Source organism: Vicia villosa, linkage group LG5 (assembly GCF_029867415.1).
Source record: "Vicia villosa cultivar HV-30 ecotype Madison, WI linkage group LG5, Vvil1.0, whole genome shotgun sequence".
Classification (NCBI taxonomy): Eukaryota; Viridiplantae; Streptophyta; class Magnoliopsida; order Fabales; family Fabaceae; genus Vicia; species Vicia villosa.
The window spans coordinates 135479432-135495675 of NC_081184.1; the positions used below are offsets into that span (position 1 = coordinate 135479432).

Here is a 16244-nt window from a genome sequence, read left to right on the forward strand (position 1 = left end):
ATTATAAGCAAATATTCTCTTTTTAGGTTCATTGAGTAATGAATGTATCTGGTCTACATAAAAGACCAGATACATTCATTATTCAATGAACCTAAAAAGAGAATATTTGCTTATAATTATGGCCAGAGGGAGTATATATTTTTGAAATGTTCCGGCAATTTGTTAAATTAGTTTTTATTTTTTAATCACTCAAATGGGGAAATATCCTAATAATTAACGATAATACTCTCTCAAAGTAGTTAACAATGTTTGTGTCTGTAGCTGAGTTTGAACTAATCTCATTTGATTAAATTGAAGGGGAAAAAAAAAAGTTATCATCACATTTATGTGTTACTACGGTTTGCTTTGATTGGTTGCTAAAAGTAGATACCTTGAGCTCTTGTTAAGATATGATTGTTGGGTCTATTCTGGTGTTTTACAAAAAGATATTTATGAATCTCATTTAAGAGGAATGAGCGGGGCCATACAGTTACTTACCAACGGACATTCGTCCCATAACAAATGCGACTAGTCAGTAGAAATATCTATTTCTGAGTTGAGATGTCCCAAACAACTGGCTTTCTCCTAGGTTCAATTTTGTAAAAATAGTAGATATAATGTAGTAACATAAAATGACTTTTTTTTTTAAAGTAAGATGTAAGAGTTTATATTTCTTCCTGCAGGTCGATTTTATTATATAACTACCGATTAAATTGATTTATCAAAACCATAAAATTGACATTCTTAATTAAAAAGTTGATATTTTATTATATTTTAGGGTAATGCCAATGTTAAGAGCTAAATATGGGAAAATTTTAAAAAAATTGTGCATTATTTTTATTAAAAGTTGATAATTATTGTGTTTATTATATTTTTCAATACAAATCTTCTATATTTAGGTTTCTTAACATGTGCCATTGTTAGCTTTATTTTATATTTTATTATTAAATTGATTTTTATTTGATAAAATATTGTGAAAATTACATAATTCAAAATTTGTAACTAATTACAGCATTTTGATAATCGGATTATCACTGTATTGATTTATATTGCTCGCAACAGCTGTAACGGGGTACCGCATTTTGGTAACCAGTTAGCACTGTGTTGAGAATTAATTTTAGAATACCTATAACTGGATATCAGAAAGCTGCATCAGAGTTACAAGAAAATAATTCTAGTTTTTCAATATTTTCGGTTAGTTGCTTGTATCTCAATCACTTGGACTTGTGTATATATCAATGTAATGACAATGTTGAATACATATTTTCACCCTCAATTACTCTCTCTCTATACTCAATTATTCGATTTCGCAAACCTTTTGATTCCAAGTTCTAACATTTGGCATCAAGTGTCTGGTTTGATCCACCAAACACCTAGTATTCAACATGAATCACGTCTCTAACGAAAGTATCCCTGCAAACTTATTCATCATTGATGCGAAGAATTATGACAAATGGTGCAAGCAAATAAAGGTGTTGTTTGGCTAGCAAGATATTCTTGAAGTGATAAAAAAGGCGTGAATCCTCTTATCGAAGGTTCAACGAATGCACAGGGAGCATCAAATAAAGAAGAAAAGAAGAAAGATTTTAAGGCATTGTTTTTAATCTATCAATGCGTTGATACAAATAATTTGAGAAAGTTGGTGATTGCGAATCATCGAAACAAACATGGGAAATCTTGGAGAAGGCGTATGTAAGGACTGCCAACGAAGGTTGTGAGGTTACAAACTCATGTACGTCAACTTGAGTTGATTCAAATGGAGGAGAAGGAGACCAATCAACGATTTCACAATGAGAATTAATCAGTTGGTGAACCAAGTAAAAGCATGTGGAGAAGTGAAGGATTCAATAACATACTCATAGTGATTGAGGAATCGAAGGATCTTGCGATGATGAGCAAAGAAGATCTATAAAGCACTCTAAAGGCACATAAGTAGAGAATTGAAGAAAGAAATGTTGATAAGGCAAAGGCGGATATCGCTTTGCAAGCCCGTTTCAATGTGAGAGACAAGAAGGCGAAGGGAAAGTGTCCCATGAGTAAAGGTAGAGGGAATTTTTTCAGAATTTTGGTTGAAGAAAGTCCCAAAATTTCAAGAATTGAACATTTCAAAAGAGTGAAAGTAGTGGTAGTAGGGTTGTTGGATCAAACAATTCTAGAGGAGGCAATCTAAGAGGTAGGGGTGAATGAAAAATGGTTAACAAGAGCAGTGTGCAGTACTTTAATTGTCAAAAGCTTGATCATTTTGTAAGAGAGTGCAATTCCAACAAGAAAGAACCTCAAGAAGATGAAGCTAGAGTCCCAAGGCAAGAGTTTAATGATGAGAACAGACTATTGGGATCATGATCATAGAGGGGGAATGAAGCTGCAACAGCAGTTTGAAAAATGTTGTAGAACCATGTTGCAATCGATTACGTAAATGTTGTAACCGGTTACATGCTGAAGAAAATGCAATGGTAACTTTGAAAAAAGCAGTGCACTGCATCGATTAATGGTATTTGGACTCCGAATATTCAATGCATATGACGGCAAGAAAAGATTGATTTGTTACAATCAATCGTGCCATAAAGAACAAAATAAAATTCGTGGATGAAATATTTTTTTTTAAAATTATTATACTTAAAATAGTTTTTAAAGATTAGACCATCAAGTAGAGATTTTACATATGTTATTTTTTGCTTTAAATAGGTTTTATGTTTTTTAGTTTATCCGTGTCTAAAACAGTCAAAGAATGTTTGATTATCTATCTCTTCTTTCTTATATCCATATAAAGAGCTAACGTAAAAGTTAAAACTAACCAATCAATTACCAAACACCTTCTCAACATTTTCTCTCCCATAATAAAATAAAAAAAATAATAGTTTTATTGCTTCCTTCAATTATTTCAATTTCAAGTGGGTCTATAAATCTCAGACAACCACCATTCCTAGTACTACCTCCTCTTCTTCTTCTTCTATAACCCAATTTAGAGAGAAAAACAAAACAGTTTGAGATTCAGATCCGAGAAAAGTGATGGTGGTTCATAGAATTGAATTGTGCATATCTATGGTTAGAATGGCCATAGAGTTTGTCATGGCAGTTGCAGAAACTGTTGTTATTGTTCAAGAAAGAAACACTGAGCCTCTTGCTCCACTCAACCGTGTAAATACTCCTCTTCCGTTTTACGGTTACCTTCGTTGATGATTTCAATCTATCTTATGATGTTTTTCAATTTCTGTTTTTGTATTTCATAAAGCTCTGTATATAGTTTAGATCAGAAGATAATTTCACTTTTGGTGAAAATCAAACTGTGTGAAGGAAAAATTGATAATACCCATGTTTTTTGGGGTTTGTTTTTGTTCAAGTTCTTGGTAAGTTTCCAAGATAATGCATAAGTTACATTATATACTATGCTGTTGATTATGAATGATGAATGAATGAATTGATTCATGTATTTTTTTTTTGTTCATTTGTTCTTGTGCTGGTCCTTTTTGAGAAATCTATGGCTATTTTTCTTATTCTTTCTCTTTCATTGAAATTAGTAGGGGTGGCAGACGGACATATGCGTCCCTTTAGATCTGTCCCGCAAAAATCTGAAAAAAAATTAGTGCAGGACGGACATAGTTAAGAATGTAGACACTACACTTTTTAAGTTTAAAAATATAAAAATATATTTAATACATGAGTCCGCAAAAGTCCACGTTGAAAACAGAGCAGAGCTGGGCGGATACATTAAAGAGTGAGGGTGTAAACACTTGACCCGCTCCGCACTAGAGTGTTCGCAAAACGGACATACACAACGTGCCGAGTCCATTTTGTCATCCCTAAAAATTAATAAATAAAATTTCCAATTTTCTGAAACGGACATAAACGCTCTGTTTCTATGTCTTGTTTTTGTCTTTTTGGTTGAAATGTTTCCGGCAATTTTGTTTGATTAGATTTTATTTTTAAATTTGGGATTCCATCTCAAATCTAATTTACAATGTTGTGGTTAAACATGGTTTACTTTGATTTGTTGCTAAAGAATAAAGATGCGTGCCACCCAAGAATTTATTTATTTTATTTATTCATGTATACTACTGTCTTTATACTACTGTCTCATGTACGTCATTCTAATAAATACAGTAAATAACTTGCATAAAAAAATTATTTTATGCACCTTGAGGTTATGTTGGGTCCATTCTAGTGTATAATAGGAGTAACTGATAGTAGTATTTAAGAATGTCATTAAATAGGAAGGGGCAGGGCTATTAGCAAAGGACATTCTTCCCGTAACAAAGACTTACATGTGATTTGCCAATAGGAATCTCGATTTCCGAGATGAGATGTCCCAAACAATTGTTTTTCTTTTAATCATATGATTTCTAAAAGTAAATAGTTTGTTTCCGGTAAAAAAAAATGGTTTTGATAAATTTTATTCTAAACTATTGTTAAATATTTTCTCCATAAAGTAACTCGCGTAAATTTCTTCATTGCACATGTTTTTTTTTTTTTTTTTTACAATTGGAAAAAAGAAAAGAAAAAATTAGAAATTATCTAAAATAATAAATTTTATTAGCGTCGGCCAGAAGGAGAGTGATCCACAATAGATAGGTACACCGCATCATTATCAGCCTTGTGTTTTGTTAGATAATCAGCACAAACATTCATCTCCTTAAAAGTATAAAATATTTGAACTTGTCATTCTATAGGGAGAATGTCTTAATGTTCGGGAGAATCGTGATATAGTGATGTCAAAAATGAATCGACTCTGAGATAAGCTGGATAGCAAAGTTGAAGTACGAATAGCACATTTATATCGACTTCTCATGCCATATACAAATCATGATATAACGTCATCAACTCATCATGCAGGATATTTGAATAATCGATTTTACCTGAAAACTGTGAACCCAGGCATAATCAGCATTTTGAGTCAATCCACTAAAACCCGAGACATCGGGATTACCGGGGTTATTGTCATCAACATTCAAAATCATATTACTACTCCCCTTGTGTGCATTCCACATTATCGTTCTTATTGGATGAGATAGATTATGCTAGAGAAAACATTTAGCTAACAAATTAACATAATTCACTATGATGAGTTTCAAAGTATAGGAAGATACCATTTCATTAGAAAGACACAATTTGTTTCTAGCGCTCCACAACCACTAACAAGGACCCAAAAAGACAGCGTCATTATTAATGTAATGTCTAATTCAATCATATAAATTATACTCCAAAAGCGAGTAGCAAATTCAAAGTCTTTGAGGTAGTGTAGAGTCGTCCCGGTATCTTGATTGAATATAGGACATAAATTCGTCTAGAGCATACCACAATGACACAACATCGATCTCATATGAAGAGACTTAGGTAAAGTCGTCCAAAGGACAAATTTCACATTCTCATAAGCAGAAATATGCCACACTCATTTCTAAGAGTTATTGTATGTTATATTCTAAACTAATTCAAGTCTGTTTGGCAGTCATATTAAGGAATGTTTCTTCATTAGAATATTAAAAGAGTTACACAATTCATGTTAAGCATGTGTAAAATTGCAACATACATGTGTATGTAATATGCGAATTGACTCATCTCATTTACCTCCTACATTAACTTACACGTAAGATAGTATGCATTGAAATGTATGCAATTACTAGCAAATTGTAATACGTTAATTCAAATCAAACCCATATTAGTAATGAGTAAATAGACCGATCGACGAACCTTACAAAATAAAGAAATAAAATACTGTTATAAACATTTATACTAGTGGATGGTCATCCCTCTTCTTATTCTTCATCTTCCTATTCCACTTTAATGTACATAATTTTCTACCTCCCTTGGGTCCTATAAATAAGACTCATATTACAATGTAAAGTTCACCCTTGAGAAGAATATAATACAATGTTGCTTGTTCTCTTCTCTTCCTATCTTTTGATCTCTATATAGTTTCATTTAGTTTATAATACGTTATCAGCACGACGCTCTCAGGTATGATTTGGAGGAGATCATTGTTTTTATTTATTTATGATATTCAGTAAATATAATCATATTAGGACATTTAAAATTTTTGTAATTTTATTGTTCAATGATTTTATTGTAATTTTATGGTTAAGATTATGTAATTTTATTGTAATTTTATTTTTCATAGAATTGATGTATGTTTAAGAATATTATATAAAAAAATCTCAGGTAGCAACTCAACTTTAAGTAAGATGGGTTGATGTTGTAGAGGTTGTGGATAACACATGTGGCTTTACAATGATTCCAATTTTGATGGATAGTGCACAAATAAATTTAATTGTGTCAAAGGATTAAAATGTGGATTTGGCTTGAAGCATGAAAGAATTATTTTTGTTTATTCGGTGGAATTGAATTAGAGAAAAAAGAAATAACTTTTTGCATCCCAGAAGAATGGTTTTAATTTTAACGCATCCCAGAAGGATGGTTATAATTTTTAGATCATTGTTTGTAACAAAAGCAAAGCATCCCTGAAGGATAGCGAAATAACATTGTATAGTTCATGAAGAACTCATAATGCTTTATTTATTTATTTTATTTCATTGTATATATAAGATGTATTTTGTCACTAAATTGATTTTTTTTTATAAAAAAAAAACAGATAACTTTAAGACTAATGTGACAATCTAGTTTACTATTGTGTTATTTCTAAATATTAGAATTTACAAAAGTATTATTTTAAATATTAATATTCAATATTTCCTTTATGATGATTATCTCATTATAATATTTTTATTTCTTTTATTTTTATGATAGAACTACTAAGTATGTCAAATCTTACAAAAATGGATTTTGGGGCTCTTGATATTTCGGGAAAGAACTATTTGACATGGGCCCTAGACGCCCAAATTCATTTAAGCGCAGAAGGTCACGGTGACACTATTAAAGAAGGAAATAAATCATCTGATCAACAAAAGGCAAAAGCCATGATATTCCTTCGTCGTCACCTTCACGAGGATCTTAAAAATGAGTATCTTACTGTAACTGACCCACATGTCTTGTGGAAAAATTTGAAAGATAGATATGATCATCAAAAAACGGTTATCCTACCAAAAGCTCGATATGAATGGATGCATTTACGTTTTCAGGATTTTAAAAGTGTATGTGATTATAATTCTGCAATGTTTAGAATAACTTCTAAGTTATTATTATGTGGAGAAAAAGTAACTGATGAAGATATGCTAGAAAAAACATTTTCCACTTTTCATGCATCCAATGTGCTCCTGCAGCAGCAGTATCGAGAAAAGGGGTTTATTAAGTATTCTGACCTAATATCTTGTCTTCTTGTGGCTGAGCAAAATAATGAACTATTGATGAAAAATCACGAGGCCCGTCCCACTGGTACAACTCCATTCCCAGAAGTGAATGTGGCAAGGCACGACCACTATAGGAAAAATCGTGGTCGCGGTCGTGCATACGCACGTGGTCGTGGTCGTAATTATGCTCATGGTCTTGGTTTTGATCGTGGTCGCAATGGGAATCATAAAAACACATATTTCCACCCGAAGTGGAAAAATGTTGAAAAGAATGAAAAAGAGGGTCAGAGTAGCAAAACAAATGAAAATATTTGCTATCGTTGTGGAGGAAAAGGTCATTGGAGTCGCACTTGTCGTACTCCAAAACACCTTGTTGATCTTTATCAAAAATCACTGAAAAATAAAAAGGAAAGGATCGATACTCACTTTGCTAATGAAGATGATGATCCAGATTACGGTAATATGGATGTTACCCATTTAGATATTGGTGACTTCTTTGTTGATCCAGATGGAAAAATTGATCACATTATTGGAGATGGAAGCGTCAAGAAATAAAATTTATGGAAATTTTCTTTTTATGTTTTATGGATGTTTTGAATTTTATTTTCTAATAATAATAATAAAGTGTGTTTTCTACTTGTTTGTTTACATAATTTACTATTTAAATAATTTGTGTTTGTAATGTGCGCTTATAACTTATTGTTAAAAAAAATTATTATTGTTCTTAGAATGAATATGGACGCTAGCTCCAGTAATGAAGATATGTGTCTTGCTGACAGTGCAACAACCCACACAATTCTCAAGCATAAAAGATATTTCTCTAATTTAGTGAATCGAAAAACTGATGTCAGTACTATTTCTGGCACCTCAAAAATAATTGAAGGCTCTGGAAGAGCCCATATGTTGTTACGTGGTGGAACAATATTGCACATTGATAATGCATTATATTCCCCTAAGTCCCATAGAAATTTATTAAGTTTCAAAGATATCCGCCTAAATGGATACCATATTGAAATAGGAGATGATGGAGGGATTGAACATTTGTGTATTACAAAACACAATTCAGACACAAAATGTGTAATGGAAAAGCTAGCGGCTTTATCCTCTGGCTTGTACTACACTTATATTAGTACAACTGAAGCACATGCAACTGTAAACCAGAAGTTTACAAATAATGATAAATTTCTAATTTGGCATGACCGGTTGGGCCATCCCTGTTATATAATGATGCGAAAAATAATTGAAAATTCACGCGGTCATCAATTAATGAGTAGGGAAATTATTCAATCGAATAAGTTCTCATGCAGCTCTTGCTCACAGGGGAAGTTGATAATTCGGCCATCACCAACAAAAATTGGAAATGAATCTATCAGTTTTTTAGAGCGTATACATGGTGATATTTGTGGGCCAATACACCCATCATGTGGACCATTTAGATATTTTATGGTTTTAATTGATGCATCAACTAGATGGTCACATGTTTGTTTGTTGTCAACTCGTAACCAGGCGTTTGCAAGATTGCTAGCTCAACTGATTCGAATAAGAGCTCATTTCCCCGATTATCCTGTCAAGAAAATTCGTCTTGATAATGCTGCAGAATTTTCATCTCAAGCATTTAATGAGTATTGTATGTCTATTGGGATTGACATTGAACACCCAGTAGCACATGTTCATACACAAAATGGACTTGCAGAATCATTTATTAAACGAATAAAATTAATTGCAAGACCATTGATTATGAGATGAAAGCTCCCAGTTTCTGCTTGGGGACATGCAATTTTGCATGCTGCAACATTAATTCGCATCAGGCCAACGAGTTACCACACCTCTTCCCCTTTACAATTAGTTTTTGGTAAAGAACCTAATATTTCCCATCTAAGAATTTTTGGATGTGCAGTGTATGTTCCAATTTCTCTACCACATCGCAATAAGATGGGTCCTCAAAGGAGGATGGGAATATATGTTGGATATGAATCTCCGTCTATTATAAAGTACCTTGAACCAACAACAGGAGATTTATTCACTGCTCGTTTTGCTGATTGTCATTTTGATGAATCAAATTTTCCAACATTAGGGGGAGAGAATAAGAAGCTGGAAAAAGATATCAGTTGGAATGAAGTATCATTATCTCATCTTGATCCTCGAACAAAACAATATGAACTAGAAGTTCAAAAGATAATTCACCTGCAAAACTTAGCAAATCAATTGCCAAATGCGTTCACTGATCCAAAAGGTGTGACTAAATCATATATACCAGCTGCAAATGCTCCAATAAAAACTGATATCCCTGTTGGACAATCTAATGAGTCTCAACCACGCCTGAAGCGTGGTAGACCAATCGGTTCCAAAGATAAAAATCCTCGAACAAGAAAGGGAGCTAAGAATAAAGATGGCCCAAGTGAGGATATAGAAAATCTAAAAGAATCGTCAGACATAATAGACATTTCATCTCTAGAAGAGATTGATTAGGTACCTGAAACTCATGAAAATAAAGAGATCTCGATAAATTATGTCCAAAATGGAATACAATGGAACCTAAACGAAGTCGACATAGATGATATTTTTGCATACAATATAGCGCTAAATGAGATAAATGGCAAAGAGGACGAGGAACCAACGTCTATCAAAATTTGTAGACAAAGTGAGGACTGGCCAAAATGGAAGGATGCAATTGAAGCAGAATTAAACTCACTCTACAAAAGACAAGTTTTTGGACCTGTAGTCCGAACACCTGAAGGTGTGAAGCCAGTTGGATACAGATGGGTTTTCGTACGAAAACGAAATGAAAAAGGTGAAATTGTGAGATACAAAGCTCGACTTGTCGCTCAAGGATTTTCCCAAAGACCTGGAATTGATTTTGATGAGATATATTCACCTGTAATAGATGCAAGCACTTTTCGATATCTAATAAGCCTAGTAGCACATGAAGGGCTTAATTTGCACATGATGGATGTTGTAACAGCTTATCTGTATGGTTCACTTGATAGTGAAATTTACATGAAACTCCCTGAAGGGTTCAATGTACCAGATGCACACAACTCCGAATCTCGAGAGCGCTACTCCATAAGATTGAAAAAGTCTCTTTATGGGCTGAAACAGTCTGGACGAATGTGATATAATCGCCTCAGTGAATATTTGCTTCGAGAAGGATATACAAATAACTCCATTTGTCCTTGTATTTTTATAAAAAGATCAGGAAAGGAATTCGCAATAATAGCTGTGTATGTGGATGACATAAATATTATTGGAACTCCTGAAGAGCTCCCAAAAGCTATGAGTTGTTTAAAGAAAGAGTTTGAGATGAAGGACCCAGGAAAGACAAAATTATGTCTAGGTTTGCAAATTGAACATTTGGACAAAGGAATATTTGTACATCAAGAAGGCTATATAGAAAAAGTGTTAAAACACTTCTATATGGACAAAAGTCATCCGTTGTCTACTCTAATGGTTGTTAGATCATTAGATGTGGAGAAAGATCCTTTCAGACCTCGAGAAAAGGATGAAGAATTGCTTGGTCCTGAAGTACCATATCTCAGTGCAATTGGAGCACTAATGTACCTTGCTAATTATACACGTCCTGATATATCATTTGGTGTAAATCTATTAGCAAGATACAGTTCTTCACCTACACGAAGACATTGGAATGGAGTCAAATATATACTTCGTTACCTTAGAGGTATAATAGACATGGGTTTGTTTTATACAAAAGTATCCCAATTCAAATTAACAGGTTATGCAGATGCAGGTTACTTGTCAGATCCTCATAATGGTAGATCACAAATTGGTTATTTGTTTACATGTGGAGGTACAGCTATTTCATGGAGATCGGTGAAACAAACCATAGAAGCAACATCATCTAATCATGCAGAACTTTTAGCATTACATGAGGCAAGTCGAGAATGCGTTTGGTTGAGATCCTTAATTCAGCACATCCAGAATACTTGTGGTTTATCTTTTGAAAAATTAAATACAACGATCATATATGAAGATAATACCGCATGCATCGCTCAATTGAAAGATGGTTACATTAAAGGAGACCGGACAAAACACATTTCCCCAAAGTTCTTTACTCATGATCTCCAAAATAATGGTGATATAAGCATCCAACAAATTTGTTCATGTGATAACCTTGCAGACCTTTTCACAAAGTCACTCCCAAGCAGAATTTTTAATCAACTAGTACACAAGATTGGTCTTCATCGAAGAAATGACTGTTCAACTAAGGGGGAGAAATGAAAGGATATTGTACTCTTTTTCCTTCACTAGATTTTTTTCCCACTGGGTTTTTTCTAGTAAGGTTTTAACGAGGCATATCCTCAATGGACATCCAAGGGGGAGTGTTATAAACATTTATACTAGTGGATGTCCATCCCTCTTCTTATTCTTCATCTTCCTATTCCACTTTAATGTACATAATTTTCTACCTCCCTTGGGTCCTATAAATAAGACTCATATTACAATGTAAAGTTCACCCTTGAGAAGAATATAATACAATGTTGCTTGTTCTCTTCTCTTCCTATCTTTTGATCTCTATATAGTTTCATTTAGTTTATAATAAATACTTTAATATTAAATAAAATTTTAAAAATGAACATATACAAATATTGTTTTTTTATAATTAAAAGTATCTAAAATATTTAATTATAAGTATCTAAAAAATAATTATTAATCATAATATTTTTTTAGTTATTATACATAAACAGTTTTTAAAGATTAGACCATCAAGTAGATATTTTAAGTTATTTTTTTCTTTAAACAGGTGCATGTTTGTTAGATTGTCTATCTCTTCTCTGTTATCCATACAAAGAGGAAATGTAAAACTTGAAACTAACCAATTAATTACCAAACACCTTCTCAACATTTTCCCTCACATGATAAAATAATAAAATAATAATTTTATTGATTCCTTCAATTATTTCAATTTCAAGTGGGTCTGTCTTCTATAAATTTCAAACAACCACCATTCCTAGTACCATCTTTTCTTCTATAACCCAAGAAAAAACAAAACCAGAAAAAGAAAAAAAAAGTTTGAGATTCAGATCAGAAAAAAGTGATGGTGATTCACAGAATTGAATTATGCATATCTATGGTTAGAATGGCCATAGAATTTGTTATGGCAGTTGCAGAAACTGTTGTTATTGTTCAAGAAAGAAACACTGAGCCTTATGCTCCACTCAACCGTCCCAATGCTCCTCTTCCTTTTTACGGTTACCTCCGTTGATGATGATTTCAATCTGTTTTTCTTTAATTTATGTTTTTGAATTTCATAAATATCTGTATATATAGTTTAGATGAGTGGATAATTTTCATTTTGGTGTGCATCATGCTCAATTTGATGCAAAACTGTGAAAAGGAAAATTGATAATACCCATGTTTTTAGGGTTTGTTTTTATTCAATCTCTTGGTTAGTTTCCAAGATGATGCACAATTTGTATAATATACTACGCTGTTGATTGTGAATGAATGAATTGGTTAAGATATTTCTATTTCTTCAATTGTTCATTGAAATCCGTGAATAAAATTCCAAATTTTTTTTTTTGGATTTTGTACACGCAATATAAACAGACATAAACTCTCCGTTTCTATGTCTTGTTTTTCTTTTTCTTTTTTTAATATCTTTCTTGGTTGAAATGTTTCCGGCAAAATTTTTATTTTTTTTTGTTATTCGTACCGGTTTCGACCTATTAAAGGTGGACCACTAATCCGGCTCGTGCATAGAGGCATGTGTACTGGCCAAACAAGATTATGTTTCCGACAATTTTGTTTGATTAACTTTTATTTTTAAATTAGAGATTCCATTCCAAAATAATTCATGTAGTTTACAAAGTTGTGGTTAAATTCGGCTTACTTTGATCCAATGACATCTAATCTCTAATCAGAGACTTTTATCATCTGATTCAAATATTTTAGATATGGTTATTTTTTATTGGTTGCTATAGCATATCTTGAGGTCTTGAGATTAAGACACGAGTGTTGAGTCCATTATGGTGTATGGTGTATGGTGTATATAGGTGTTTTAAAAATTGAAATTTATGAATCTCATTAAATATGATGGGGACTTACCAATGACTTGTAAATAGGAATCTAGAATTCCAAGATGAGATGTCCCAAAGAATTGTCTTTCTCTTAATTGTATGATTTCTTGAAAAAAAGTGGGTTTGGACCAATTTTATTCTAAATTAACATTAAATATTTTCTCCATCTCAAAAATGATTAGTTGATTTTAATGATAACTTGTTTGAATTTGAGGGTAATGCTAACTTGTTTCTTAAGATATAAATTAAGAGAGAAATGCATTTTTTTTTTAAATTTTAATTTTTAAACATTGTGACAAGCAAATTTTTTTTTAAACAGAAATACAAACTTACACTGATACATACGACCGTTTTGAATTTAAATATGAGAAATAATATTTTGACACCACAAATTTACACGTACACCCAAAACACTGTTCACAAATACATGAACAATGTTTTTATTATTATTTTAATATTTTGATATATTTAAAAAAAAATTATTTTGGTTAATACTGTTTTAAGTTTGGTTAATATGTATTCTAACATAAAAAAGTTAATATGTATATCGTTCATACTTTGGTTAATAATTTGTATAAGGTTGGTTGATACGGTTCATAACTTTGTTAATGAGTTCTCAAACATAAGAAAATATTAAATAATAAAATAAAGTCGGTGAATAGAGTATAAAAAATTAGTTAATACATTTATAATTTAGTGTCAGAACATGGTTAATACTACGTATTTTATTGGTTAATGAAGTACTGAAAGTGGTTAGTAAATTATAAGTAAATTAATTGGTTAATGACGTATATTTTTGTGGTTAATACAATTGTGAAGTTGGTTACTGACGCAATCATATAATTGTGTTATAAAATAAATTTTAAAAATAAAATATCTTTGATTCCTAAATCTCATAATCCTTTATCCTTAGATGATTATCGACCGATTTGCTTGGTGGGTAGTATGTACAAAGTGGTTTCGAAGCTATTAGCGAGTAGATTAAAGAGAGTTCTTGGCTCCATTATTTCTCCGTGTCAAAGTGCTTTTGTCCCGGGTAGGCAAATGTTGGAAGGGGTGGTGGTGGCGAATGAAGTGGTTGATTTTGCGAGAAAAGAGGGTAAGGATTGCCTTCTTTTCAAGGTAGATTTTGAAAAGGCCTACGATAAAGTGAATTGGAATTTCTTGAGATATATGTTCGGTAGAATGGGGTTTGGAGCAAAGTGGAGAGGATGGATGGAAAAATTGATTTTCAATAGTCAAATGTCAATTCTTGTGAATGGTAGTCCGACGGAAGACTTTGAGGTGGGGAAGGGCTTGAGGCAAGGTGATCCTCTATCTCCTTTCCTCTTTGTTTTAGTTGCCGAAGGTTTAACGGGTTTGGTGAGGAAGTCTATAGAGATTGGGGAATTTGATTGTTTTTCTATCAATCGGAATTGTTCAATCGATATTCTCCAATTTGCGGATGACACTTTGTTGGTGGGGAAAGGGAATTGGAAACACATTTGGGCGATAAAGGCGGTTCTTAAAGCGTTTGAGTTGGTGTCGGGATTAGGCATAAACTATCACAAAAGTAAGCTTATTGGGATTAATCTCAATGGGAGCTTTTTGGAAGCGGCCTCGAATGTTCTTTCGTGTAAGATCGAAGATAGTAATTTCTTTTTTCTAGGAATTCCGGTGGGGTCTAATCCTAGAAGAAGCGAGACTTGGGAACCTCTTTTATCGAAGATGAGGAACCGATTGGCAGGTTGGAAGAATAGATTTTTAAATCTAGGAGGGAGGATTACTTTGTTGAAGTCGGTCTTGAGTTCGATAACCGTCTTTGCCATGTCGTTCTTCAAGATGCCGTCTAAAGTGGTGAAGGAGTTCACGAGTCTTCAAAGTGGTTTCTTATGGGGGGGAGGGGTGGACAAGAGGTGTATTCATTGGATTAGTTGGAGGGAGGTGACTAAACCTTTTGAGAAGGGGGGTTTAGGTATAAAGAACATCGAGGATTTTAATTTGTCTCTTTTGAGTAAATGGAGATGGAAGATCATCCAAGGGGAAGATTCTCTTTGGTACAAGATTCTTAAGGAGAGGTATGGAGACTTGGTGTTGAAGGTGATGGGAGGGGCCATAGATCCTAAAGTGAGGAGGAAGGCATCGTTTTGGTGGAAGGACTTAATGAAGTTAGGGAGAAACTCTTTTTTTGACCCGTTTATTTCTTCTTGCAGGTTTGTTCTCCGGAATGGCTATAATATTCCTTTTTGGGATGTTATGTGGTTAAAGGGGATGGTTTTGAAGGAGGTGTTCCCTAGTCTGTATGAGGCTTCCAGTTTGAAATCTGTGTCGGTAGCGGCTATGGGAGGTTGGGATGATAATAGGTGGTCTTGGGGGAATTGTGGTATATCGGAGATGCGGTTGCTTGATCATGCAGTGGAGGTTGATTGGGGGGTTTTACGTGGCTTATTGGAAGATGAGGTGATAGGTTTGGAAAGAGACGGGGTGGAATGGCTATCTTTGAGGGGTGAAGATTTCTCGGTGGCCTCTTGCTATGAGAAATATGCTAGTTACCGTATTCCCATCGGTCCGGTTGGTTGTCACGATGAGGCAAAGTTGTTGGTGTGGAAGGCTGATGTCCCTTTCAAGATTAAGGCGTTTGGTTGGAGGCTTCTTGCTAATAGGCTTCCTACAAAAGATCTCCTTATGGTTAGAGGTATTCCGATATCCTTCGATGATTCTTTGTGCTCTTTTTGTAAGGTTGATCCGGAAAATCGGGATCATTCTTTCTTTTCTTGTTCTTTTGTAAAGAATATTTGGAGGGACATAGCTATGTGGATAGGTAAAGAGGGGATAGAAGAGGAAGAGAGCCATTCAAGTTTTATGGAATGGCATTCATTTTGTATATCTAAGAAAGTTTTGGATAGGAAGGTAGATATTACTTGGTTAGCAACTTCTTGGGCTTTATGGTTATGTAGGAATGGGGTTTGTTTTAGGGAAGAGCTTTGGAGCTTTGATAATGTTGTTTGGAACA

General features: G+C 33.3%; 2 protein-coding genes across 2 annotated transcripts; both read left to right on the forward strand.

Moving 5' to 3' along the window:
- The first annotated feature begins 6746 nt into the window (after nt 1–6746).
- On the forward strand, nt 6747–7772 carry LOC131605514 (uncharacterized). Its single transcript, XM_058877860.1, has one exon. It carries the CDS (start codon nt 6747–6749, stop codon nt 7770–7772), a length of 1026 nt encoding a protein of 341 aa, XP_058733843.1.
- A 1377-nt stretch (nt 7773–9149) lies between these two features.
- Nucleotides 9150–9686, forward strand: LOC131605515 (uncharacterized). Its single transcript, XM_058877862.1, has one exon. It carries the CDS (start codon nt 9150–9152, stop codon nt 9684–9686), a length of 537 nt encoding a protein of 178 aa, XP_058733845.1.
- The last annotated feature ends 6558 nt before the right edge of the window (nt 9687–16244 follow it).